The sequence below is a fragment of the Coregonus clupeaformis genome, chromosome 6, assembly GCF_020615455.1.
Source record: "Coregonus clupeaformis isolate EN_2021a chromosome 6, ASM2061545v1, whole genome shotgun sequence".
NCBI classification, from domain to species: domain Eukaryota; kingdom Metazoa; phylum Chordata; class Actinopteri; order Salmoniformes; family Salmonidae; genus Coregonus; species Coregonus clupeaformis.
In genome coordinates, this window is record NC_059197.1 from 1469090 (window position 1) to 1495071 (window position 25982).

The window sequence follows — 25982 nt, forward strand, 5'->3', positions numbered from 1 at the left end:
CCTATACACCAAGTCACTTGGCTCTGTCATATCCTCACATGGCCTCTCCTATCATTGCTACGCTGATGATACACAACTAATCTTCTCCTTTCCCCCTTCTGATAACCAGGTGGCGAATCGCATCTCTGCATGTCTGGCAGACATATCAGCATGGATGACGGATCACCACCTCAAGCTGAACCCTGGCAAGACGGAGCTGCTCTTCCTCCCGGGGAAGGACTGCCCGTTCCATGATCTCGCCATCACGGTTGACAACTCCGTTGTGTCCTCCTCCCAGAGTGCGAAGAGCCTTGGCGTGATCCGCTAACATCAAGGCGGTGACCCGATCCTGCAGGTTCATGCTCTACAACATTCGGAGAGTACGACCCTGCCTTACACAGGAAGCGGCACAGGTCCTAATCCAGGCACTTGTCATCTCCCGTCTGGATTACTGCAACTCGCTGTTGGCTGGCCTCCCTGCCTGTGCCATTAAACCCCTACAACTCATCCAGAATGCCGCAGCCCGTCTGGTGTTCAACCTTCCCAAGTTCTCTCATGTCACCCCGCTCCTCCGCACACTCCACTGGCTTCCAGTTGAAGCTCGCATCCGTTACAAGACCATGGTGCTTGCCTATGGAGCAGTGAGGGGAACGGCACCTCCGTACCTTCGGGCTCTGATCAGTCCCTACACCCAAACGAGGGCATTGCGTTCATCCACCTCTGGCCTGCTGGCTCCCCTTCCTCTGCGGAAGCATAGATCCCGCTCAGCCCAGTCAAAACTGTTCGCTGCTCTGGCACCCCAATGGTGGAACAAGCTCCCTCACGACGCCAGGACAGCGGAGTCACTCACCACCTTCCGGAGACATTTGAAACCCCACCTCTTTAAGGAACACCTGGGATAGGATAAAGTAATCCTTCTACCCCCCAAAAAAAAAAAAAAAAAAAAAAAAGGGTAAAGTGGTTATCCCACTGGCTATAGGGTGATTGCACCAATTTGTAAGTCGCTCTGGATAAGAGCGTCTGCTAAATGACGTAAATGTGCCCTTGAGCAAGGCACTTAACCCTAATTGCTCCTGTAAGTCGCTCTGGATAAGAGCGTCTGCTAAATGACTAAAATGTAAAATGTAAAATGTAATTTGTTTCTTCTCAAATAGGAGAGAGAGCCAACCTCAGGCTGTCAGGAAGCCCTCTGAGGTGCCAGTCATCTGCACTGATCTGTAGTCAAGGTGGGCATCATGACTGGTGAAGGCAGCTACGAGCACAAGAGGTCTTTTTATGGTAACACTTTACTTGAAGCCTGCAGGTATAATGGTTTATTACTTGTTATATGCAAGTATTCACCTATGACATATTATACGGTTTATAAAATGTAATGGCTCTATTTATTAGGACTATTTAGACATTGGGGAAAAGCGGGAATTGAACCCTGGTCTCCCGGCTCATGTGCCAAAAGTCAGGACTGTTACCACTTGACCACAGGCTCTGCACTGTACAACAGGTCTCTGACTGTACTCATGACTGTATCCATGCATGCATGGCACTCTGACTGGATAGGAAGGTCTTTATTGGACATGAGCTTTATAGAGTGTAATTATCCTCATCATCCCATCAAATGGAGAACCGGGGGAGAGGAAGAGAGGAGAAGGGAGGCGCCAGTTGTGACAACTGCCTCATTGCCCGTGCTGATTTTACAAGCCAATCCAAACAATTGGAAATGAAGCGTTATACAAACCCCTCTCCCCGTAAGCTCTACTTTGTGTTAAGTGGCGGGATATAAGACCTTTAGCACAGAGTTTCTAAACCCAGAGGCGCAACATCGCGAGACTTCCGGGAACGCTTGCAAAGAAGACCAAGCAGACCAGGCCGGGGTTTGAGAAGTCAATGAGAGAGTTGAAAACTTATTCATTAGTTGTTAATTTTCTCGAAATCTAAAGGCACAACCTAGATTCGAGCCAATGTCTTAAGTAGTTGAACTTGTTATTAATCCAACCACGTGAAAGTGACAAACTGACACGTTTTCATTTTTGTCAAAAACAATTTTATATCAAAGGCGTGCCTTCGATTTGACGGCCTGCACATGCGTAGTTCGGAACAAGACAACCGTTAGACCCGATGATGTGTTTCTGCGCATGAGCTTAGCTAGCCAATGTCACCATGACATCGCCTACAAGTGTGATCAGGGATTTCTATTGGAGAAGCAGTTTCTGCCTATCTTCATACTGTACTGTCTTTGCCTTTCAGTGAGTGAGGTCACGTTCAAGGATTTCACCAACATATCCCTCCTCCCTCCCCATATTGTCATTCCCCACACATTCAACCTGGGAGGGAGGCGTGACCGCACTACAGAAACACACAGTGTGAAGGAGAGTAACCTGTTTTTTTTACAAACGCCAGCCCCCTTGAGAGACACGTCCCTATTTGTGGTCCGCCACTCGCCACTCACATCCCTGCTATTATGGCCTCCGTGACTACGGAGGTGGAGGTGTTCTGTTTATGTGGCGAGGGGGGTTGTTGATTCGCCGCCGTCCCAGATTCCCTCAGTGCTCTCTCTCGCAGGATGTCTGGGGCGGTTGAGAGGGAGAGGGGAGGCGGGGAAGATGGAGGTTGGGGCGAGGTTGGAGGGGGGCAGACACACTCAATCAGGATCCCAGTGCCACACTCCCACAGGGCAGCTCGTGAATGTGACACCGCTCCCCTCTCTACCAACCCCCTAATTAACTTGTGGGTCTAATTAGGTTTTTAATATCCATACACACCCTCAATATTATTTTCCTCTCTCTCTCCATTTCTCTCTCTCTTTATCGCTCTGTCTCGTTCTGTCTTTACTGCTACTACTAGGAGGGAGGGATTGGTGGAAAGATGTGCTCAGAACATAGTGGGGGATGATGAGAAAGGGGGTTTGATGAAACAAGTGGACAGATTGGTGGAGTGGTCAGCCTCGGAGGATGAAACAAGTGGACAGATTGGTGGAGTGGTCAGCCTCGGAGGATGAAACAAGTGGACAGATTGGTGGAGTGGTCAGCCTCGGAGGATGAAACAAGTGGACAGATTGGTGGAGTGGTCAGTCTCGGAGTATACTCCAAGATGGAGAGATGAAGGACTCTCGTGTTCTCCCAAAACACTTTATAAAACCAGTTAATCAAGATAAGATTAAGAATAGATTAAGAACACACAAGTGTGCACACACACACACACACACACACACACTATATGGGTGCACTATGAACAGAAATAGATTAAACAGTAGTAGACAGGGCCAGACTAATGCATTTCAGGCCCCAGGACATCTACCTCCCTGCATGCCCGTTCGGTAATCCGGCCCTGGTAGTAGGCCAATTCTACAGCCATGCAGCAGGTAATTAAACCTCAACAGGCGTCTCTATTTTGCTCCATTTTCCATTGTTATTGATCAGGCTGAGAATTTCAATGAAAGTCTGAAATAAATAGCGGGGGCCCTTGTAGAAATCACTGTGTCAGAGATCAATAGCTAGTGGATTAAACCTAAACACGTGCAGTCACAGAAATTCTAATATTGAATGTTGGAGCTGGAGCCTTGTAGCTCTGTGTGAGACCTAAGAGATTGCCAAGGGGCACTGGGAGTTAGGGAGTCCTGGGTAGAGAGATGAAGTGAGAAGAAGGAGACATCAGGGACAGGTACTGTGAAAAGACTCCAGGCAGACAGACAGACAGACAGACAGACAGACAGACAGACATCAGTGCAGCAGACTCTCACACTTTGCAGTTAGTCTCTTCCGCCCTTCACTCCTGATCTTAAGCAGTGGAGGCTCCACATCTCTCTCTGCCAGTTACCTTATGCTCTTCATCCCATCCCTCTATCCTTCCCCCTGCCTCCCTCCCTGTCTGTCTGTGCCTGCATTTTTAGGACAGTGGGAGTGTGTGTGTCAATATTGAGCTGCAATGTGTGTGGGCTTCTCCTCTCCTCCTCCACGCCGCGTCAGCTCGCAGGAACACGCCAATGAGCACGCTCTGCCTGCCGCGGAGGTGATACGGCAGCCCACTTAACGCTGCACCTGCTGCTATCGATTCATTCGACCAACTGTTGGTCCAATGGAGCCTCTCTCCTGGCAGCTGCACCTATTAGCACCAGGAAAAGGGGAGGGACGCAGACGGGGGGACAGGGAGGACAGGGGCGGCTGTGAGTAAATGCCCTACTGGGACACCATATTAAATGTTTTTACACGCCGCCGCTCGGTCCAAAGCGGCTCTATCCGGCCAGTGGCCAGCGGAGAGACCAGTGTGTCACCTCGGGTTTGGGGGAAGGCCTTTGATTAATGGTTGGCTGGTGTTTAAACATAGAAACGGCGGTATTGAATTTCCACAACTGTTGCCTGGGTCTTGTTCTATACGCAGGGCTCAGGGCTATTATTGGTGCAAATTAGATCCCAGTCACAATCAGAGAAGAAGTGGGAATGGGAATGAAAGAAGTCCATTTATCAGGTCGATTCACACCAGCATATCACAGAGCAGAGCACATCATCTGTTACTCTGGTGGAGGTAGAGACAGGAGAGGGATGTAGTGAGAGGAGGAGAGGGGCTGAACGGGCTCCCAGACCGAGGCTGATGATTGGTCGCTAGGTCATTAGCCACGGTCCACTGACTGCCGTGGCGCCCGGTGTGTGGGGTTGGCGCGAGCTGTTTGTAGGGGTCAGGGGTCAGCCAGGTTGTTTGTAGGGGTCGGAGAGGTCAGAGGTTAGTCTTACCAAGTGCACACGGTACATGATGCTGATTCCCAGGGTCATAAAAGGCTTGGAGAAATCGATGACCTTCTCCCTCTCTGCAGTGATGGTGAGCCCGGCTACGGCCAGGTCCGCTTTCTGGAATAGACACACACACACACACACACACACACACACACACACACACACACACACACACACACACACACACACACACACACACACACACCACACCAACTGTTCAGATATGCAGAGATAGGTAAACCTACAGTAGCAAAGGTTGGGTTGTGGGGGTGGAAAATGCATGGAAAGTTAAATGAAATAGTAAGTAGGCTACTGGTGTAATTCCACTCCTACTGTGCTGCCATTGTTGTCTGTGACGCCTAGTCTGCCAGCAGTTTGCAGCATAATCCACCAATGGCTTTGTGTCTGAGACCTGACTCATGCAGGGCACCAGGGAGAACAGAGTGTAGAACAGAGGGGAGGGCTACATCCCAAATGAAACCCTATTCACTATGTAGTGCACTACTTCTGAGCAGGACCCTTAGAGCTCTGGTCAAAATGTGTGCACTATATAGGGAATAGGGTGCCATTTGAGACACACCTTAGAACAGAGTGCAATGTTTTTTTAAGCAGGCGAAGGGCAGATTGTTATGACAAATCACTTGACACCGCAGCCAGTCAGCCAGCCAGGCTGAGCCAGTCAGCCAGCCAGCCAGCCAGTCAGTGCTACTCGGCATGGTAGGGCTGTGGAGGTGGCTGCTCGATCCCAGTAATCATTCAACGCTGCAAAGTGCATCTGCAAGGGATATTCATCTCCCCCAGAACCCAGTGCAACCCTACACTGCTCTTTGTCCTTTGGAAAATAAGAGGATTGTCAGAGCTCAACTCTAAATGAGAGGAGAGCCTGCCTGCCTACAGTGCTGGATCCAACCGTCAGCATTCATGACCCCATTGTTTTTTTAATCCATCAGCCCCCAGTTGACTTGGCTAGAAGGCTCTGTTCAAAAGAATCTGTGGAAATGTTTTGCTCGGATAGCACACCCATCATCACTTAGGGCCATGCCATCATGGTCACAGTACACATTGACACACTAAATAAAATTGACTAACAAACAAATTTGCACCAGTCAAGAAGAATAACTTTGTTTGAGAGACAGTAGTATAGTTGTAGGTAGAGATACCTTGTAGAGAGATAAGCAGAAGGTTTAGTGTCAAGGCTAACCCTGGGTCTTGTTATGTTGTAATGTACCCTGTCAGGTGGGTATCATACACCTTTCATTATAGGTGGTCCTATGAGGGACTCAGGCTGTCATATGCCTTTGCCTTGATCTGAGAGCAGCAGTTGAGAACACAGTGAGAGAGAGAAAGAGAGGGGGGCTTTTCATACAAGCTTCACTCTGTTTGAGTACAGGCCCCTGGAGGAGTTGACCAATCCTGTCCAGAATAACTTCAACAGTGAAAACAGAGCTCCAGGTGCTAACACAGTGGTGAAAAAGGGCTTTTTAGTGGTTGTTTTAAAGTGTTTTCACTCACAACAACTGTGAATGAACGAGCAAAACCAGGCATTTAGCCAACCCCCAGCCACCCTGAAAGCAACAACAAAAGATATCTAGGCAAAAAAACTAAAGAAAGACGTCACTCCTCCTTCCGCTACACGGAACCGTAGCGGCTGCTGAAATGTTAATGCACCTATTGAATATAAATCAATTGATTACTGGAATCGAACAGCTACTCAAAGGGTGTGGGGGGAGAGAGAGAGAGAGAGAGAGAGAGAGAGAGAGAGAGAGAGAGAGAGAGAGAGAGAGAGAGAGAGAGAGAGAGAGAGAGAGAGAGAGAGAGAGAGAGAGAGAGAGAGAGAGAGAGAGAGCGAGAGAGAGAGCGAGAGAGAGAGAGAGAGAGAGAGAGAGAGAGAGAGACAGAGACAGAGACAGAGACAGAGACAGAGACAGAGAGAGAGAGAGAGAGAGAGAGAGAGAGAGAGAGAGAGAGAGAGAGAGAGAGAGAAAGAAAGAGAAAGAGAAAAAACACACTGTATAAAGTCAGCTTTTAAATAATGCACCGTTGTATTCTTTCCCCATGCCACCACACTTGTTTCCACTTTCGCTCAATCATAAGATGGTGCCCCGGAAAAAAAGAGAGATAGGAATAAAAAATCAAAGTCGTCCCTACGGCTGCTGAATAATTCATTGAGTTAGAGGTTCCCCACTGTACGTGGCATTTCATCTTCCCGCTAGGGCTTTGTCTCCATCTCTATGGCTGCTTAAAGTAAAGCCCCCGTGCCCAGCTAGCAGACTGTAGCCTTGCATAGGAAGCCTGTGGAAAGCTTGGCCATACATTCTCTTCTCTCAGCGTTCGCTCTACTTTTCTGTGTTAACTCAGTCAGCCGCTATAGGCTAGCTACAGTACAATCTCTCTTCTCTTCTCTCCACCTCTCTTCTCCTCCCCCAGTGCGACCCCACTCTAAGACCAGCAATATAGCCCTTTCGTTCACAAAAAAACCCGGTTCAGATGGTTTAGCAGACTGGTTAGCTGGGCCCTTTTAAAGACATGTATGTGTCCCATGGCTGTGTCCCAAATGGCACCCTATTTGACCAGAGCCCTGGTCAAAAGTAGTGCACTATAAAGGGAATAGGGTGCCATCTGGATCAGGCATATTCTGGACTAATTAACAGCCTTCCTCGTCCTGCTCCTCCTCTACATCCTCCTCCTCCTCCTCCTCCTCCTCCTCCTCCTCCTCCCCCTACGCTCCTCCTATTCTCCTCTTTCTCCTCCACCTCTTCCTTCTCCTCCATATTTTACCTTTCCTCCTCCTCCTCCTCCTCCTCCTCCTCCTCCTCCTCCTCACATCTCTGCATGGTGACATCCCCTTACTGTAGGATGCTCTGAATGTGAAAACATCAATCAATAGCTTTGGACACTACTTTTCTAGATCACATCAGTGGGGACATGTTTTACTACGACACACTCAGCCTATCACATATCAGATGGAAACATTTTATCCTAGAGTCCACGGAGACACACTATGCCTGCACACATAACACCCACATATAGGCTCCATACACACTAAAGGTATACAACTGATGCAACGCATTCGGCATAACGGTTGTAATACAACAGAGAGCTTTTCTGCCAAAAATATTTACACAAGCATTGTGGAGACAGCGCACAATTCTTGTATACACATTTCTGTGACGACAAACTCTCCATTGAATCATGAACATGCAGTATCAGTTGTATCACAACCATTGTGTCAAATCAGTTGTTCAACCATTTTACATTACATTTACATTTTAGTCATTTAGCAGACGCTCTTATCCAGAGCGACTTACAGTTAGTGAATACATCTTTTTTTTTTTTTTTTTTTTTTTTTATGGCCCCATACACCTGTGTGTATGGGGCCATACAGACGCTGGATGTTTGTAGGATGTTAGGGGTTTGTTAGGGGTGATTTGGCAGTAATGGCAGTAAATAGTCCTGATAGCTATAAAGCACTTTGTGACATGTTGTTGTTAAAAAGGCTACATTAATAACATTTGATTGAAATATTGATGAATTGGTCTATAGCTCGAGTGGCATTATGCTGTGAAGTGGTAGAAGGGGGTAAATGGTAGGGAGATGGATGGCGATGGTAGGGCCCAGAGTTTTTCCTGGTCAAGTCAAGTGGTCGGGAAAAACTATAGGAAGCTGTTGCCCTTACCATGGAGATGAGCTCTCCCACCATGCCCGTCCAGGTACCGTTGGTCCCCGATACCCCGTAAACCCCGTCCCCCACCAGATTGATATGGTACTTGAACTTCAAGATGTCCGCCAGCTCCTTCAGCATGTCCACACAGAAGCCCTCATAGCGCTCATTCCCTTCCATCTCCTGGTGGTTCGGTCGTAGCATCACATAAGGGTTCTCCTGCAAAGGGACACAGATGTAGCATAGCACATGTAGAATACCATGATAATGTGGCGACCTTAACCCAACACCTAGCGACCTCAGACCTCTTGACGTAACGGTTAAGATGTTGGCTTGACAGTCACTGGACCTGAGTTTGAGTCCCGGTTGGGGCTGCCCCCCGAATTCGCAACAATTAGTATAGCATAACCTAGTGTAGCATAACATCATTTCAATCTTGACAACTTCCCCTTTTTTAGGGTCAAGTTGATATTAGCAGGTCTGGACAGTGGACACTATCTCACCAGAGGTCATTTGTTTTAAAGAGGAGCCAATAAGAATATATCTATGCATCAATTAACTTCACCACCGTACTTGGCGTGGGAACGAAAGCACTCAGGCACCTGCCACTGTCTGGCACCTCCGCCGACATATATATATTTTTTACCCCCTTTTTCTCCCCAAATTCATGGTATCCAATTAGTAGTTACAGTCTTGTCCCATCGCTGCAACTCCCGTATGGACACGGGAGAGGCGAAGGTCGAGAGTCGTGCGTCCTCCGAAACACAACCCAACCGAGCCGCACTGCTTCTTTACACAGTGCCCGCTTAACCCGGAAGCCAGCCGCACCAATATGCCGGAGGAAACACCATACACCTGGCGACCGAGTCAGCGTGCACTGTGCCCGGCCCGCCACAGGAGTCGCTAGTGCGCGATGGGACAAGAACATCCCTGCCGGCCAAACACTCCTCTACCCTGGACGGCGCTGGGCCAATTGTGCGCCACCCCCATGGATCTCCCGGTCGCGGCCGGCTGCGACAGAGCCTGGACTCGAACAAGAATCTCTAGTGGCACCTTAGACCACCGCTGACTGTTTTAAAACTCTGTCTTTGACTAACTCGCTCTTTCTTAAAGTTTGTTCCTAATTTACGATTTGTTTTTTTCATAATGTTGAGCAAGCAGCTCAATTATTTAAATTTGGGGGGTTAAGAGAGATTTATCAACCAATCTTTGGGCAGCAGGTAGCTTGTGGTTAAGAGCGTTGTGCCAGTAACCGAAAGGTCGCTGGTTCTAATCCCCGAGCCGACTAGGTGAAACATCTGCCGATATGCCCTTGAGCAAGGCACTTAACCCTAATTGCTCCTGTAAATTGCTCTGGATAAGAGCGTCTACTAAAAAAAATTAAAAGGGGTCCACCTTAGCTAAAAGACTAAATGTGCTTACATTTTTTGGAGAATGCTTTAATAAAGCATGTATCAAATCTCGAATGCTGCAGCCCACATGGAAAAATACTATAGTGTATACTATGGTAGGAATACTATAGTATTCACTGTAGTGTTTTTGCGGACTGAAGACTGAAGTCCGCAAAAACACTACAGTGAATACTGTAGTATACTGTAGTATACTGTAATATTTACCATTAACTATAGTATAAATACTGTAGTAAAAAAGTGTAGTATATATTATAGTAATTTTGGCCGACTGTAGTATACTGTAGTATTTACTGTAGTGTTTTTGCAGACTGTAGTATACTGTAGTATTTACTGTAGTGTTTTTGTTTTATTATCTTTGACATAGAAGTGGGGTACTTTCTTCTTGAAGAATACTACTGGAGAAATGCTAAAATAGCACATTTTCCAAAACCTGTAGGTAGGTAGGACTGGGGTCTGAATGGAGAGTTCAGAGCTTCTGCTCTTTTCTATAACCTGTAGGGAACACAATATATGGTCTATATGTAGGTTTGTTACGGCTGGCACAAATTGGGATCTGGGGTAGGGGAATGGGCAGGGTATATGCAAATTAAATACTGTAGTATTTACTATAGTTGAAAAAATATATAGTGTTTTTGCAGACATTTAGTATTTACTACAGTGTTTTTTTGTGGATAATACTGTAGTTTACTATAGTATTATACAGTATACTACAACATTCTATACTAAGTACTACACATGATCGAGGGATACTACAGTATATAGTATTCTACAGTATACTACAGTTTAAGTACTGTAGTATTCTATATTATACAATGGGTGGGTCTAATCCTGAATGCTGATTGGTTAAAACCGCATTCCAGCCGGTGTCTATTCCACAAGTTACCACCGGCTAAATCTATGACGTTAAAATACCTATTTACTCTGTTTCATCTGACTGCGCAATTCACTATCTCATCAGCCCAGCCAGGCAATTTATAAACTTGATCTCCACTATAAAAAAGCATCTAGACATTATCTGACATTTCTTTTAGACTAACATTTAGCTTTCAACAGCTGAGATTTGTATAAACCTTGCTGTCTGTCTCTCCGACATTTGCAACATTGTTTCAATATTCAAATTCGATCTCCAGCTGTCCCATAGTAATGAATGTGTCGGGAGTCGGGACGAAACAGACAGACAGGCAGGCAGCATTTCTCAGCCAGTCGAAATCATGAATCAGCTAGCATTGTTTTTATGGATATATGCAAAGAAATGTCAATTGAAAAAAGGTCAAACCAAACAAAGTGCAGCTAGTTTGCAGTCTTTCCAGCTTCAGTTTGAAGTGATTGTGTTAGCTGTGTTGTTGGCTAGCTCCTCTGAACAACAGTGTCCTGATGAGAGAGCACATTTTCTATGCCAGGCAAAATCGTGCCTCATTAGCTCATTGTTATGTATGTGTCGGGAGTCGGGACGAAACAGACAGACAGGCAGGCAGCATTTCTCAGCCAGTCGAAATCATGAATCAGCTGGCATTGTTTTTATGGATATATGCAAAGAAATGTCAATTGATAAAAGGTCAAACCAAACAAAGTGCAGCTAGTTTGCAGTCTTTCCAGCTTCAGTTTGAAGTGATTGTGTTAGCTGTGTTGTTGGCTAGCTCCTCTGAACAACAGTGTTCTGATGAGAGAGCACATTTTCTATGCCAGGCAAAATCGTGCCTCATTAGCTCATTGTTATGGATGTGTCCAAATAAATGTCAATTGAAAACAGCTTAAACACATGCAAATGCACCTACTGTTGTTATTCTGGCTGCACTGTTGACGTGACTGTAAGTTAGCCGTAGTTGGCTAGCTAGCAAGCAAGGGATAAGAACGTTGCCAGCCAGTATGACAATGGAACATTTAGAACGAACGACTAGGTCGCGTCCATAGATACAGAACAAAAGACTGAACGACTGGGTCACGTCTTTGGCAACCGAACCGATAGAACGAACGACCAGCCGGCCTGGGTAGAAACCCTAGATTTGTGTTGGGACTAAATGTTGTGGAAGGATGAAATAGTATGAATAAATTCATCAAAATAAAGTTTAATGAAAATATGTCAAATCATTATTTGTTGTATAAAAGTGATAATGCCCTTGAAGCCGGTGTTTGGAGGATATATTGGCACGGTTTGCCGGGCCAAACAACACCCGTGCCAATATATCCTCCAAACACCGGCTTCTTGGGCATTATCATTTAAGTAAACTCTAGTATTTTTTTATGTGGGAGCCTACTAATGACATTGCTGGAAAAAACGTCATAAATTGAACCGAACATTGTCACCTTCGCAACATGTCGGTTTTACAGAGTGAAGCCAGCCTTGTAACAGGCAGCTTTTTTAACCTGCTCTCTGTGACAGTGAGCTTTATACTTAAGTTGAGACAGAAAAATCACACTGTCTGATTTAGAGAATTATAGATAGAACACAAGTCAAACAGTGAAATTGCTCTATCATACTGCTATTGGGATGGCTTTAGTGTTGACTGGTGACCGGGAGATGGATTTGTCTCACAGTACGAAGTGGCGTCCCTCCATTATGACATAAAATGGAAAACCGGAGACGTCAAAGAGGAGGACACATCACAGCGCCACCAACCATTCTGTCACCATGGCAACAACAGTTATTCCACCTGTGGTACTATCGGACCGGTTTCCTTTACACTTGAGTGCACACACCGCTTTGTGCTATACTGATAAGAGAATAGCAAAAGGGATAGTAGAATGAGGGGTTTTCCCAGCCTTCTCTGCATCATATCTGAGGTCACATTCTAATTGTTCCTTTTAGTGGACATACTCATCAGTATTAGATGGAGGGAGAGAGCGGCGGATGCTTTGAACGTATGCAGGCAGGTGAGCTCCTGGACTGCATGTTAAAGAAGAAGAGTACAGACAGAAAGAAAGAAGGGGCCTTTCAGGCCCTGAGTCAGAGCACAGTGACACTCTATAAATGCAAATCCTCTCCATTCATGAACTTATTAAACAGCCACGCATGTTACCGTTCTGCCCCCGAGTTGACACCTCTGCTGTGGTTATGGGGTGCCACGCGGGAAGGCACAATATAAATGCAAATGATGTCATCGCTCGCAGCAGCCTGGTCGCGGAAGCGCTCAACCATTGCAGCCGGACAGATGCTTTCCCTTTCCCATCCCAATCTAGGGCTTATTAAGGAGTAGCATTTCACGGGCCAGTTTTATATTACACGGCGGGGGTTTCAAGGGAGAAAGCTTGGAAACGAATAAACAAACCTTCTGGATTCAATTAATAGGTCTCCGCACCCCCGGCGACAGAGAGGAGTGGGCCTTTCCTCTTAATTAAATGTGGCTCATAATTCCTCGGCTAGCTCTCCCTTGTTGATTGATGAGTGTGAAAGGGAGGAAAAGTAATTCTATATTTATCTCCCCAACAGCCCCCACTATTAGGAGACTCGATAGAGGTGGGGAAGAACATCCTCGGTTGGTGACCTGGTTAACTACCTTAGCTCATGTATTAATTGGAGATCCAGCAATTTTCATACATCAGAAATTACTATTTTTCTCAATTGCTAAAACACCATTTCTGAAACCTTGCTCCATTTCCTGAAAACATTCAACACAAAACCTCATCTTCAAGCACTATTTACAAAACCTCTGACTCCTCTCGCAAAATGAAACATTCGCTTCAAAACAGTTTTACCTGTGTTCAAAATCAAACCCTGCTCTCAAATCATAAACAAAGTGAATCAAAATGATATACACTCTCAAGCAGTCAGTAAACAATACACCGAAAAATAGAAAACACATTGTTCAAAACATACAGTTCTCAGGGAGAAGTAAATGTTTAATCTCAAAACAAATTTCATATTTTTCCGTCATTGTCTTTTGATGAACGAAAACATGTTCTATCATAGTAGCTCAAAATTGATCAGAAATTACTACTCTGCTTTGCTCTTTGCAATTTGGTTTTTTGTTCTTCCTCCTCCTTGTACCCCTATTTTTACAGTACTGTACCCTGCATCTCACAAACTTGTCCTTTGTCTCTGTGATACTGTAATTCTTGTTCTTTGTTGATATGAACCTGCAACCAGTCAAAATCTATTGAGCAGTCAGTTCTGTTAACAAATGGAAAGCACAATGTTCAGGGCCATACAATTTGTCCATTGTACAGTATGCACTGTACTACAGTATACAATACTAAAAGGGACAAAAACATGTGATCAATGTGCTTCTTCTTGTCTTTGGGCTGGGTCAGGCCAGAGCACTTCGTCGACATCACAAGCAATATTGTCCCTCCTGAGGCAACGGGGGAAGAAGCCTCTTGTGTGCCGTATCCAGCCCTGACATGATTCCTCACCTATATCACCACAGGCTAAATCCATGGTTTGCAGCAGATTTACTCTGGTGTAGGGTTGTCTATCATACACTTTCCATCTCCAAGAGGAGAAAAACTCCTCAATCGGATTCAGGAAAGGCGAGTATGGAGGGAGGTACAAGTTCATAAACTGCCCATTGATGTTTCTGAATGTACACTTACTTGCACATACTGAGCTCGCAGTTCTTTCACCCTTGGTGAGTTGCGCTCAAAAGGTACTCTGTATACTTGTTTCATTCGCATCCTGTTACGATGGAGGACACAGTCAATTGTGGAAATGCTCACACTGTCGATTCCCTGGAAGTGTGTGTTGTCTTGTATCACTCGTTCCTGGATTTCTCTGAGTCGTATTGCATTATCTTGAAGGACCATGCCAACTATAACGGCCTCTTGCTCCCAAGTGAATATAGCTGTCCTTCCACCTGCATGTGGCAGCCTTGCAATTCTACAAAAAGTAGTTGTGCAGTTACAAAACATATTCATGCAGTACAATACATACAGTGATTAACTTTACAAATGTCTATTGAAACAGCTGCATATAGTGTAGTACAGTAAATTTGCAATTACAAAATTACAGTAGTATACTGTACCTGTTCTCTTCTCTGAATGTCTTACTATGGTGGACACAGAAAATCGGCTCAAATTGGGTTGCACTCTAAGTCCTGCTTCCCTCATTATCAGTCCATGGACAAGAACATGGTCTATGACTGTTGCTCGAATTTCATCAGATATTTCCACTCTTTGTCTTCCTCTTCCTCTTCGTCCTCCTCTTCCTCTTTCTTGTCCTCCTCCTCCTCTTCCTCCTCGTCGCCCACCTCGCATACGCACTCATCCTCGTCCTCTCACATTGTTTCTTCTATCCATTCTCAGACTTTCTCCTTCCCACCTTCAACAACCTGTTTGCTCTCTGAACTGGCTTATATTGGTTGTGTCGCATCATTTGAAACAGGTTAAATCAATTTTGAGTGGTTGTGTTCAATCAATGACATGTGTTCTCTATTTATATTTGATTGTTGCCACTTGTGTTTACCAGTATGGATGACATGTGCATTAGAGTGCAGAATGTGTTTTGAGAATGAGAATGTGTTTAGAGTTTTGCTGAAAAGTCTAAGTGAGATCTGCAAATTGTGTTTTACCATGTGAAATGGTTTAAGGTATTGATAACAGACTGCATAATTAGCTAAATGAGTCCAGGCAAGTGTTTTAGTGTTTTAGCAATTGAGAAAAACTGTAACAGTAAACATCACACTCACAAAAGTATTAAAATAATATATACTATTGGCTATGTACAGTGTTGTAACAATGTGAAAAAAGTTGAAGTAAGAAAGAGAAAATAAATAGATAAAATATAGGCTGTATTTACAATGGTGATTGTGCTCTACTGGTTGCCCTTTTCTTGTGGCAACATGTCACAAATCTTGCTGCTGTGGTGGCACACAGTGATATGATATTTCACCTAATAGATATGGGGGTTTGGCAGGAGGTCAGGAAGTGCAGCTCGGTTTCCACCTCATTTGTGGGCAGTGGGCACATAGCCGGTCTTCTCTTGAGAGCCAGGTCTGCCTATGGCGGCCTCTCACGACAGCAAGGCCATGCTCACTGAGTCTGTACATAGTCAAAGCTATTCTTAATTTTGGGTCAGTCACAGTGGTCAGACATTCTGCTACAGTGTATTCTCTGTTTAGGGCCAAATAACATTCCAGTTTGCGCTGTTTTTGTTGATTCTTTCCAATGTGTCCAGTAATTATACTTGTGTTTTCTCATGATTTGATTGGGTCTAATAGCTTTGCTGCAGCGTCTCTCGAAAGCAAGGCCATGCTCACCGACTCTGTACATAGTCAAAGCTTTTTAACATTTTGGGTCAGTCACAGTTGTCCAAGTTTTTTTCTCTCCCTCTCTCTCTCACCACTGTATGGAAAACATGACAGGGGATTTGGAGTGTTGACGCGTCTAACTCCTAATGTTGCATAATTCACCACTCTTTGTGAATGCTTACCGACCTACAATGTCTGAAGCATTCATTGAAATCACAGGGAAATTATATCTACCTTTTGTAATATACCACAGACAATTCTATGAAATAGTGAATTTCAAGCTATGAAGAAATGCAGCATTCCTGTATCTCTAAAAACAGGCTCCCCTTTATTCCATTGCCAGGAGTCTGGTTGGGTGCAGATAACTTCAGCTGAGTGTTGCCAGTGTTCCATGCCCCCCCCCACACACCACCTTACTCTACCCATGCCAGGTGCATTTTCTCCAATAATGGTTAAGGTTAGGATTGGGTGACACGCTTCTCTCTCACAAGGTAATATTATAAGTAATGCCTACAGTATATCTAAAAGCCACCGTCTTATAATCCGCTCTTAGGTATTGTTGTTCTGTAACAAGGATATGTCTTGGCACTAACGGCCTGTATGCCTGAAATCTTTGAAATACTTTAGCTGTGCTTGATTGAGCTTGACTGGCACAATGGGACCAATGAACAGTGAAAAGCCTGCCCATCTGGCACTCCAAGTAGACTCAAGCAAACATTTAAAGATGGAATTCGCAGTAGGGGGAAACAGCACCACTGTCCGCCCCACGGTCAATGTTATTTTATTTATTTATTGACGAAGCAGAGGTGGTGGTCAAAAGAATTACAATACATACAGTTAACTGACAAAATAAACCAACATACCAAGTGTCTTAATAGGGCGTTGGGCCACCACGAGCCAGAACAGCATCAATGCGCCTTGGCATATATTCTACAAGTGTCTGGAACTCTTTTAGAGGGATGCAACAACATTCTTCCACAATACATTCCATCATGTGGTCTTTTGTTGATGGTGGTGGAAAACGCTATCTCGGGCGCTGCTCCAGAATCTTTCATAAATGGTTGAGATCCGGTGACTGAAATGGCCATAGCATATGGTTTACGTCGTTTTCATGCTCATTAAACCGTTCAGTGACCACTCGTGCCTCGTGGATGGGGGCATTGTCATCCTATTTTTATAGATGTTTTATTTAACCTTTATTTAACCAGGTAAGCCAGTTGAGAACAAGTTCTCATTTACAACTGCGATCTGGCCAAGATAAAGCAAAGCAGTGCGATAAAAACAACAACAACACAGAGTTACATATGGAATAAACAAAAACAAAACGTACAGTCAATAACACAAAAGAAAATCTATATACAGTGTGTGCAAATGTAGTAAGTTATGGAGGTAAGGCAATAAATAGGCCATAGTGCAAAATAATTAAAATTTAGTATTAACACTGGAGTGATAGATGTGCAGAAGATGATGTGCAAATAGAGATACTGGGGTGCAAATGAGCAAAATAAATAACAATGTCAATAACAATATGGGGATGAGGTAGTTGGGTGGGCTAATTACAGATGGGCTGTGTACAGGTGCAGTGATCGTTAAGCTGCTCCGACAACTGATGCTTAAAGTTAGTGAGGGAGATAAGTGTCTCCAGCTTCAGAGATTTTTTGCAGTTCGTTCCAGTCATTTGCAGCAGAGAATGGCAGCCAAAGGAGGTGTTGGCTTTGGGGATGACCAGTGAGATATACCTGTAATTGCCTGCCCATTATTTTTTACATGACCCTAAGCATGACGGGATGTTAATTGCTTTAACTCAGGAACCACACCTGTGTGGAAGCACCGGCTTTCAATATACTTTGTTTCCATTATTTTGGCAGTTACCTGTATGTTGCTGTTCTATTGCACTTGCAATGATGTCCGTGGGAATAAAAAACAGTGTTTGTTGTTTGCAGTAACTTCTTTGTTGTTGTAATATCGCAAATGGACGTGGCAGTTTCCCTATTAAAGATTCCACAGCTTTAAAGGTTTAAGTACTATTTGACCCCAGGTCTGCATCGGGTACAGTGCTTTGGGTCAGTCCTTGACAGGTGGTCATCTTTGCTCACACTGACTGAGCAGAGAGGATGATGGGAATAATCAACACTGACCCTCCTGAACAATACACTTCACTGACCATGTGACTGTGGTCTGAAGCCTGAAGGTGACACTGCTTCGGTGACACTCTCTCTCCTAAAGAGGCCTGAGCCAGCCAATCAAAAATGACTTTAAAACAAATCAACTTAGAGCCGAGTCTCTATTATTTTCCCAGAGCAATCAGGAGTTATGAAATACCACCCCCCCTAGTGGCGCAGCAGAAGAGTTATCGCAGGCATTTCTTTCACTAACATTCAAAGGATGGAAAAACCAAACATCGGTAACAAGAATAGTGATTACAACATAATTGTTGTGGTCTGTGGAGGCGCAAAATCAATTCCCCACATTTTTTTAGGAGGGGGAGGTTGTTTGCTGTATTGCGTCGGCTCTCGGAGGCACAGTGGCCACGGGGACAGTGATGTGGAACTGTACTGGAACAGTCTGCAGGAGGGGGAGACCCACAGGTGTAGGAGGAATCCTCCTGGTGCTGCTCCGCGCTGCAGCCGCTCAAGACTGCAGCGTCTAGACTGCCCCCACTGGCAGAGATAAAGCGTGACACAGCAATCACGCCGTGATGAATGAGTTGTGATAGCAACGAAATTGCTCATCGGTGGCTTTTGAAATTTGCCTAGATGACTATAGCGAAATTAACACGTAGCAGCTCGCGTGGCCTGCCGCAATTCGCCCCCTCTCCCTCTCTCTCACAGTCACCATGGTAACAGCCGCCACACTGATTACATATTTAATTGCTAAGCGTATAGCCTTATAGATAGTATCTAAACAACTCGGCCTGCTAAGCACACCAGCGATGCGCCTTCCTGAGTGTATATAGAGGATGATACTGTATTTACATCAAGGAAGCCTTCAGAGTCGGGGCAGATCAACAGGTTAAGTGCCTTGCTCAAGGGTACATAGACAGATTTTTCACCTAGTCGGCTCGGGGATTCGGTTACTGGCCCAACACTCTTAACCGCTAGGCTACCTGCTGCCCTCAAGACAGAGATGTCAAATCTATGAATGACATGCACTATATGGTGAAATACCACCCCACGACACCTTATTGTCAACCACTCTCTATATCTAAACCAAGTGAGTGGTCCAGCACATGTCTGTCATTCGAAGTATGACGGTGTGACAAGGTGACATGATTTATTATGGTGAAATGCTACGCCACTATACTTTAACATCTACCACTCTCTCCATTGTAAACCAAGTGGAGTGTACACTTGCTTGTCCTGTGTATGTCATTCTGAGTGTGATGGTGTGATATGGAGAAACACTACCCCCCTGCACTTTAATGCCTACCACTCTCTCCATTCTAAACCAAGTGGAGTGTCCAGAACGTGTGTCATTGGGAGTGTGTTGCCGTGACGGTTCACTCACCAGGATAGTGGTGATGGTGAGGGTGGTGTTGAAGAGAGTGTCTGTCACGTTGATTGATGGAAGCTTCCTCTCCATGGACAGACCCTGCTCTGAATGCCACTGGCCAATCTGCAAGGGGGATATGGATACACACAGATACACGCCAACGCACACGCACACAAGTACGTCAATGCACATTCCGACGCACATGCAGGTGTATGCGTGCACACACACGCACACACACGCACACACACACACACACACACATACACACACACACACACACACACACACACACACACACACACACAGAGAAAACAACTGTTAGAGAGTTAATCAAAAGGCCAGGCAGCAAGCAGCCTATCAAACTAGCCAAACAGACAATACTCTCTCTTCTGAGCTGAAACCAGTTTAAGAAGGCACTCAGTCACTGTGCCCTCCACAAGGTCAGCCTTAAGAGGGGGAGATAGCGAAAGAGAGAGGGAGAGAAAAGGGAGAGCGATATAAAGGACAAAGACATATGCTGCTCCTTGAAGAAATCCATTGGGGCACGTGTTCAATCAGGAGACAACAGAATGCTTTCATTAGCTCAATGACACCAAATTCTCTGAAGCGAGCCAATGTCCTCTTTACCATTAGAGCTCGGCTGGCGCCCTTCCACCACTTCTCCTTGCACACCTCCAACAGGGCCTTGTACGGCCATCCAATCTTGCCTGTCCCCACCCCAACACGCATGTCGCTCAGTGGCGGTGCTGCATCACGCCTAACTTTTCGTTTGCATTGTAATTGCAAAGCAGTATGGTTCATTGGGTTCTCTGCTTAATGCCTTTTGTTGAGGTATTGGTTAATTTATCATCCCCTACCAGTACAAGGCAATGAGAGGAATGGAACAATCTTGGCCATTATCCCACCTATATTTGACTGACTGACACATAATAGCCTATGCCTTTATATGTATGTCATGTAGAAAATCCTTGATACTGATTTATAGTGTGTATTGTCAGGGACAGCAATTGTAGAAAAGCGTTGACACTGACTGCTTAATGGCATATATGACAGTACATATTGAGTGCTTGAAATTGCTTCTTGAAGATTGTGCGATATCAATGCCCTCCATGCGCACTAAACCCTTCCTTTCAAGTATACTGAACCAAAATATAAACGCAACATGTAAAGTGTTGATCCCATGTTTCATGAGCTGAAATAAAAGATCCCAGAAATGATGCACAAAAAGCGTATTTCTCTAAAATGTTGAGCACACATTTGTTTACATCCCTGTTAGTGAGCATTTCTCCTTTGCCAAGATAATCCATCCACCTGACATATTTGTATCTCAAGAAGCTGATTAAACAGCATAATCATTTCACAGGTGCACCTTGTGCTGGGGACAATAAAAGGCCACTCTAAAATGTGCAGGTTTGTCACACAACACAATGCTACAGATGTCTCAAGTTTTGAGGGAGCGTGCAATTGGCATGCTGACTGCAGGAATGTCCACCAAAGCTGTTGGCAGAAAATTGAATGCTCATTTCTCTACCATAAGCCGCTTCCAACGTCATTTTAGAGAATTTGGCATTGCGTCCAACCGGCCTCACAACCGCAGACCACAAGTATAGGGTCGTGTGGGCAAGCGGTTTGTTGATGTCAACGTTGTGAACAGAGTGCCCCATGGTGGCGGTGGGGTTTTGGTATGGGCAGGCATAAGCTATGGACAACTAACACAATTGCATTTATCAATACCATTCATCCTCTGCCATCCCCTCATGTTTCAGCATGATAATGCACGGCCCCATGTTCCAGGACACAATTCCTGGAAGCTGAACATTTCCCAGTTCTTCCATGGCCAGCATACTCACCAGACATGTCACCCATTGAGCATGTTTGGGATGCTCTGGATCTATGTGTACGACAGCGTTTTCTAGTTCCCGCCAATATCCAGCAACTTCGCACAGCCATTGAAGAGGAGTGGGACAACATTCCACAGGCCGCAATCAACAGCCTGATCAACTCTATGTGAAGGAGATGTGTCGCGCTGCATGAGGCAAATGGTGGTCACACCAGATACTGACTGGTTTTCTTATCCATGCCCCTATCTTTTATTTAAGGTATCTGTGACCAACAGATGCATATCTGTATTCCCAGTCATGTGAAATCCATAGATTGGGGCCTAATGAATTCCTTATATGAACTGTAACTCAGTAAAATCGTAGAAATTGTTGCGTGTTGCGTTTTTATTTTTGTTCAGTATATATTATTAATAATCTGGAAGCAACTGGCATCTATTTGTGAAACACTGATCAGTGGTGGAAAAAGTACCCAATTGTGATATCAATCAATCAATCAATTTTATTTTATATAGCCCTTCGTACATCAGCTAATATCTCGAAGTGCTGTACAGAAACCCAGCCTAAAACCCCAAACAGCTAGTAATGCAGGTGTAGAAGCAGAAGCACGGTGGCTAGGAAAAACTCCCTAGAAAGGCCAAAACCTAGGAAGAAACCTAGAGAGGAACCAGGCTATGAGGGGTGGCCAGTCCTCTTCTGGCTGTGCCGGGTGGAGATTATAACAGAACCATGCCAAGATGTTCAAAAATGTTCATAAGTGACAAGCATGGTCAAATAATAATCAGGAATAAATCTCAGTTGGCTTTTCATAGCCGATCATTAAGAGTTGAAAACAGCAGGTCTGGGACAGGTAGGGGTTCCATAACCGCAGGCAGAACAGTTGAAACTGGAATAGCAGCAAGGCCAGGCGGACTGGGGACAGCAAGGAGTCACCACGGCCGGTAGTCCCGACGTATGGTCCTAGGGCTCAGGTCTCTCAGTTGGCTTTTCATAGCCGATCATTAAGAGTTGAAAACAGCAGGTCTGGGACAGGTAGGGGTTTCGTAACCGCAGGCAGAACAGTTGAAACTGGAATAGCAGCAAGGCCAGGCGGACTGGGGACAGCAAGGTGTCAGCATGCCCGGTAGTCCTGACGTATGGTCCTAGGGCTCAGGTTCTCAGAGAGAAAGAGAGAACGAGAGAATTAGAGAGAGCATACTTAAATTCACACAGGACACTGGATAAGACAGGAGAAGTACTCCAGGTATAACCAACTAACCCCAGCCCCCCGACACATAAACTACTGCAGCATAAATACTGGAGGCTGAGACAGGAGCGGTCCGGAGACACTGTGGCCCCATCCGAAGAAACCCCCGGACAGGGCCAAACAGGAAGGATATAACCCCACCCACTCTGCCAAAGCACAGCCCCCCGCACCACTAGAGGGATATCCTCAACCACCAACTTACAATCCTGAGACAAGGCCGAGTATAGCCCACAGAGGTCTCCACCACAGCACAAACCAAGGGGGGCGCCAACCCAGACAGGAAGATCACGTCAGTAACTCAACCCACTCAAGTGACGCACCCCTCCTAGGGACGGCATGAAAGAGCACCAGCAAGCCAGTGACTCAGCCCCTGTAACAGGGTTAGAGGCAGAGAACCCCAGTGGAGAGAGGGGAACCGGCCTGGCAGAGACAGCAAGGGCTGTTCGTTGCTCCAGAGCCTTTCCGTTCACCTTCACACTCCTGGGCCAGACTACACTCAATCATATGACCTACTGAAGAGATAAGTCTTCAGTAAAGACTTAAAGGTCTTGTGACCGTAGCGTACGTATTGGTATGTACGGCAGGACCAACTCGGAAAGATAGGTAGGAGCAAGCCCATGTAACGCTTTATAGGTTAACAGTAAAACCTTGAAATCAGCCCTTGCCTTAACAGGAAGCCAGTGTAGGGAAGCTAGCACTGGAGTAATATGATCAAATTTCTTGGTTCTAGTCAGGATTCTAGCAGCCGTATTTAGCACTAACTGAAGTTTATTTAGTGCTTTATCCGGGTAGCCGGAAAGTAGAGCATTGCAGTAGTCTAACCTAGAAGTAACAAATGCATGGATTAATTTTTTCTGCATCATTTTTGGACAGAAAATTTCTGATTTTTGCAATGTTACGTAGATGGAAAAAAGCTGTCCTTGAAACAGTCTTGATATGTTCGTCAAAAGAGAGATCAGGGTCAAGAGTAACGCCGAGGTCCTTCACAGTTTTATTTGAGACGACTTTACAACCATCAAGATGAATTGTCAGATTTAACAGAAGATCTCTTTGTTTCTTGGGACCTAGAACAAGCATCTCTGTTTTGTCCGAGTTTAAAAGTAGAAAGTTTTCAGCCATCCACTTCCTTATGTCTGAAACACAGGCTTCTAGCGAGGGCAATTTTGAGGCTTCACCATGTTTCATTGAAATGTACAGCTGTGTGTCATCCGCATAGCAGTGAAAGTTAACATTATGTTTTCGAATAACATCCCCAAGAGGTAAAATATATAGTGAAAACAATAGTGGTCCTAAAACGGAACCTTGAGGAACACCGAAATGTACAGTTGATTTGTCGGAGGACAGACCATTCACAGAGACAAACTGATATCTTTCCGACAGGTAAGATCTAAACCAGGCCAGAACTTGTCCGTGTAGACCAATTTGGGTTTCCAGTCTCTCCAAAAGAATGTGGTGATCGATGGTGTCAAAGGCAGCACTAAGGTCTAGTAGCACGAGGACAGATGCAGAGCCTCGGTCTGACGCCATTAAAAGGTCATTTACCACCTTCACAAGTGCAGTCTCAGTGCTATGATGGGGTCTAAAACCAGACTGAAGCATTTCGTATACATTGTTTGTCTTCAGAAAGGCAGTGAGTTGCTGCGCAACAGCTTTTTCTAAAATTTTTGAGAGGAATGGAAGATTCGATATAGGCCGATAGTTTTTTATATTTTCCGGGTCAAGGTTTGGCTTTTTCAAGAGAGGCTTTATCACTGCCACTTTTAGTGAGTTTGGTACACATCCGGTGGATAGAGAGCTGTTTATTATGTTCAACATAGGAGGGCCAAGCACAGGAAGCAGCTCCTTCAGCAGTTTAGTAGGAATAGGATCCAGTATGCAGCTTGAAGGTTTAGAGGCCATGATTATTTTCATCATTGTGTCAAGAGATATAGTACTAAAACACTTAAGTGTCTCTCCCGATCCCAGGCCCTCGCAGAGCTGTGCAGATCCAGGACAGCTAAGCCCTGGAGGAATACGCAGATTCAAAGAGGAGTCCGTAATTTGCTTTCTAATGGTCATGATCTTTTCCTCAAAGAAGTTCATGAATTTATTACTGCTGAAGTGAAAGCCATCCTCTCTTGGGGAATGCTGCTTTTTAGTTAGCTTTGCAACAGTATCAAAAAGAAATTTTGGATTGTTCTTATTTTCCTCGATTAAGTTGGAAAAGTAGGATGATCGAGCAGCAGTGAGGGCTCTTCGGTACTGCACGGTACTGTCTTTCCAAGCTAGTCGGAAGACTTCCAGTTTGGTGTGGCGCCATTTCCGTTCCAATTTCCTGGAAGCTTGCTTCAAAGCTCGGGTATTTTCTGTATACCAGGGAGCTAGTTTCTTATGACAAATGTTTTTCGTTTTTAGGGGTGCAACTGCATCTAGGGTATTGCGCAAGGTTAAATTGAGTTCCTCAGTTAAGTGGTTAACTGATTTTTGTCCTCTGACGTCCTTGGGTAGGCAGAAGGAGTCTGGAAGGGTATCAAGGAATTTTTGTGTTGTCTGAGAATTTATAGCACGACTTTTGATGCTCCTTGGTTGGGGTCTGAGCAGATTATTTGTTGCGATTGCAAACGTAATAAAATGGTGGTCCGATAGTCCAGGATTTTGTGGAAAAACATTAAGATCTACAACATTTATTCCATGGGACAAAACTAGGTCCAGAGTATGACTGTGGCAGTGAGTAGGTCCAGAGACATGTTGGACAAAACCCACTGAGTCGATGATGGCTCCGAAAGACTTTTGGAGTGGGTCTGTGGACTTCTCCATGTGAATATTAAAATCACCAAAAATTAGAATATGATCTGCTATGACTACAAGGTCTGATAGGAATTCAGGAAACTCAGAGAGGAACGCTGTATATGGCCCAGGAGGCCTGTAAACAGTAGCTATAAAAAGTGATTGAGTAGGCTGCATAGATTTCATGACTAGAAGCTCAAAAGACGAAAACGCCATTTTTTTTTTTGTAAATTGAAATTTGCTATCGTAAATGTTAGCAACACCTCCGCCTTTGCGGGATGCACGGGGAATATGGTCACTAGTGTAACCAGGAGGTGAGGCCTCATTTAACACAGTAAATTCATCAGGCTTAAGCCATGTTTCATGATACTTGAGTAAAAGTATAGATACCTTAATAGAAAGTTACTCAAGCAAAAGTTAAAGTCACCCAGTAAAATACTACTTGAGTAAAAGTCTAAAAGTATTTGGTTCTAAATATACTTAGTCTCCTGAGTGGCGCAGTGGTCTAAGGCACTGCATCGCAGTGCTAGCTGTGCCACTAGAGATCCTGGTTCGTATCCAGGCTCTGTCGTAGCCGGCCGTGACCGGGAGACCCATGGGGCGGCGCGCAATTGGCCCAGCGTCGTCCAGGGTAGGGGAGGGAATGGCCGGCAGGGATGTAGCTCAGTTGATAGAGCATGGTGTT

General features: G+C 45.1%; 1 protein-coding gene across 1 annotated transcript in view; it reads right to left on the reverse strand.

The window, feature by feature from the left end:
• The window catches only part of LOC121568438 (glutamate receptor ionotropic, kainate 4-like), a 180740-nt gene that overhangs the window by 22591 nt on the left and 132167 nt on the right, over positions 1-25982 (reverse strand). The window contains exons 10-12 of the mRNA XM_045220923.1: positions 19463-19570; positions 8377-8580; positions 4701-4814 (exon numbers count right to left, since the gene is read on the reverse strand). Of these exons, the coding sequence (XP_045076858.1) occupies positions 4701-4814; positions 8377-8580; positions 19463-19570 (426 nt within the window). The remainder of the gene's footprint in view (positions 1-4700; positions 4815-8376; positions 8581-19462; positions 19571-25982) is intronic.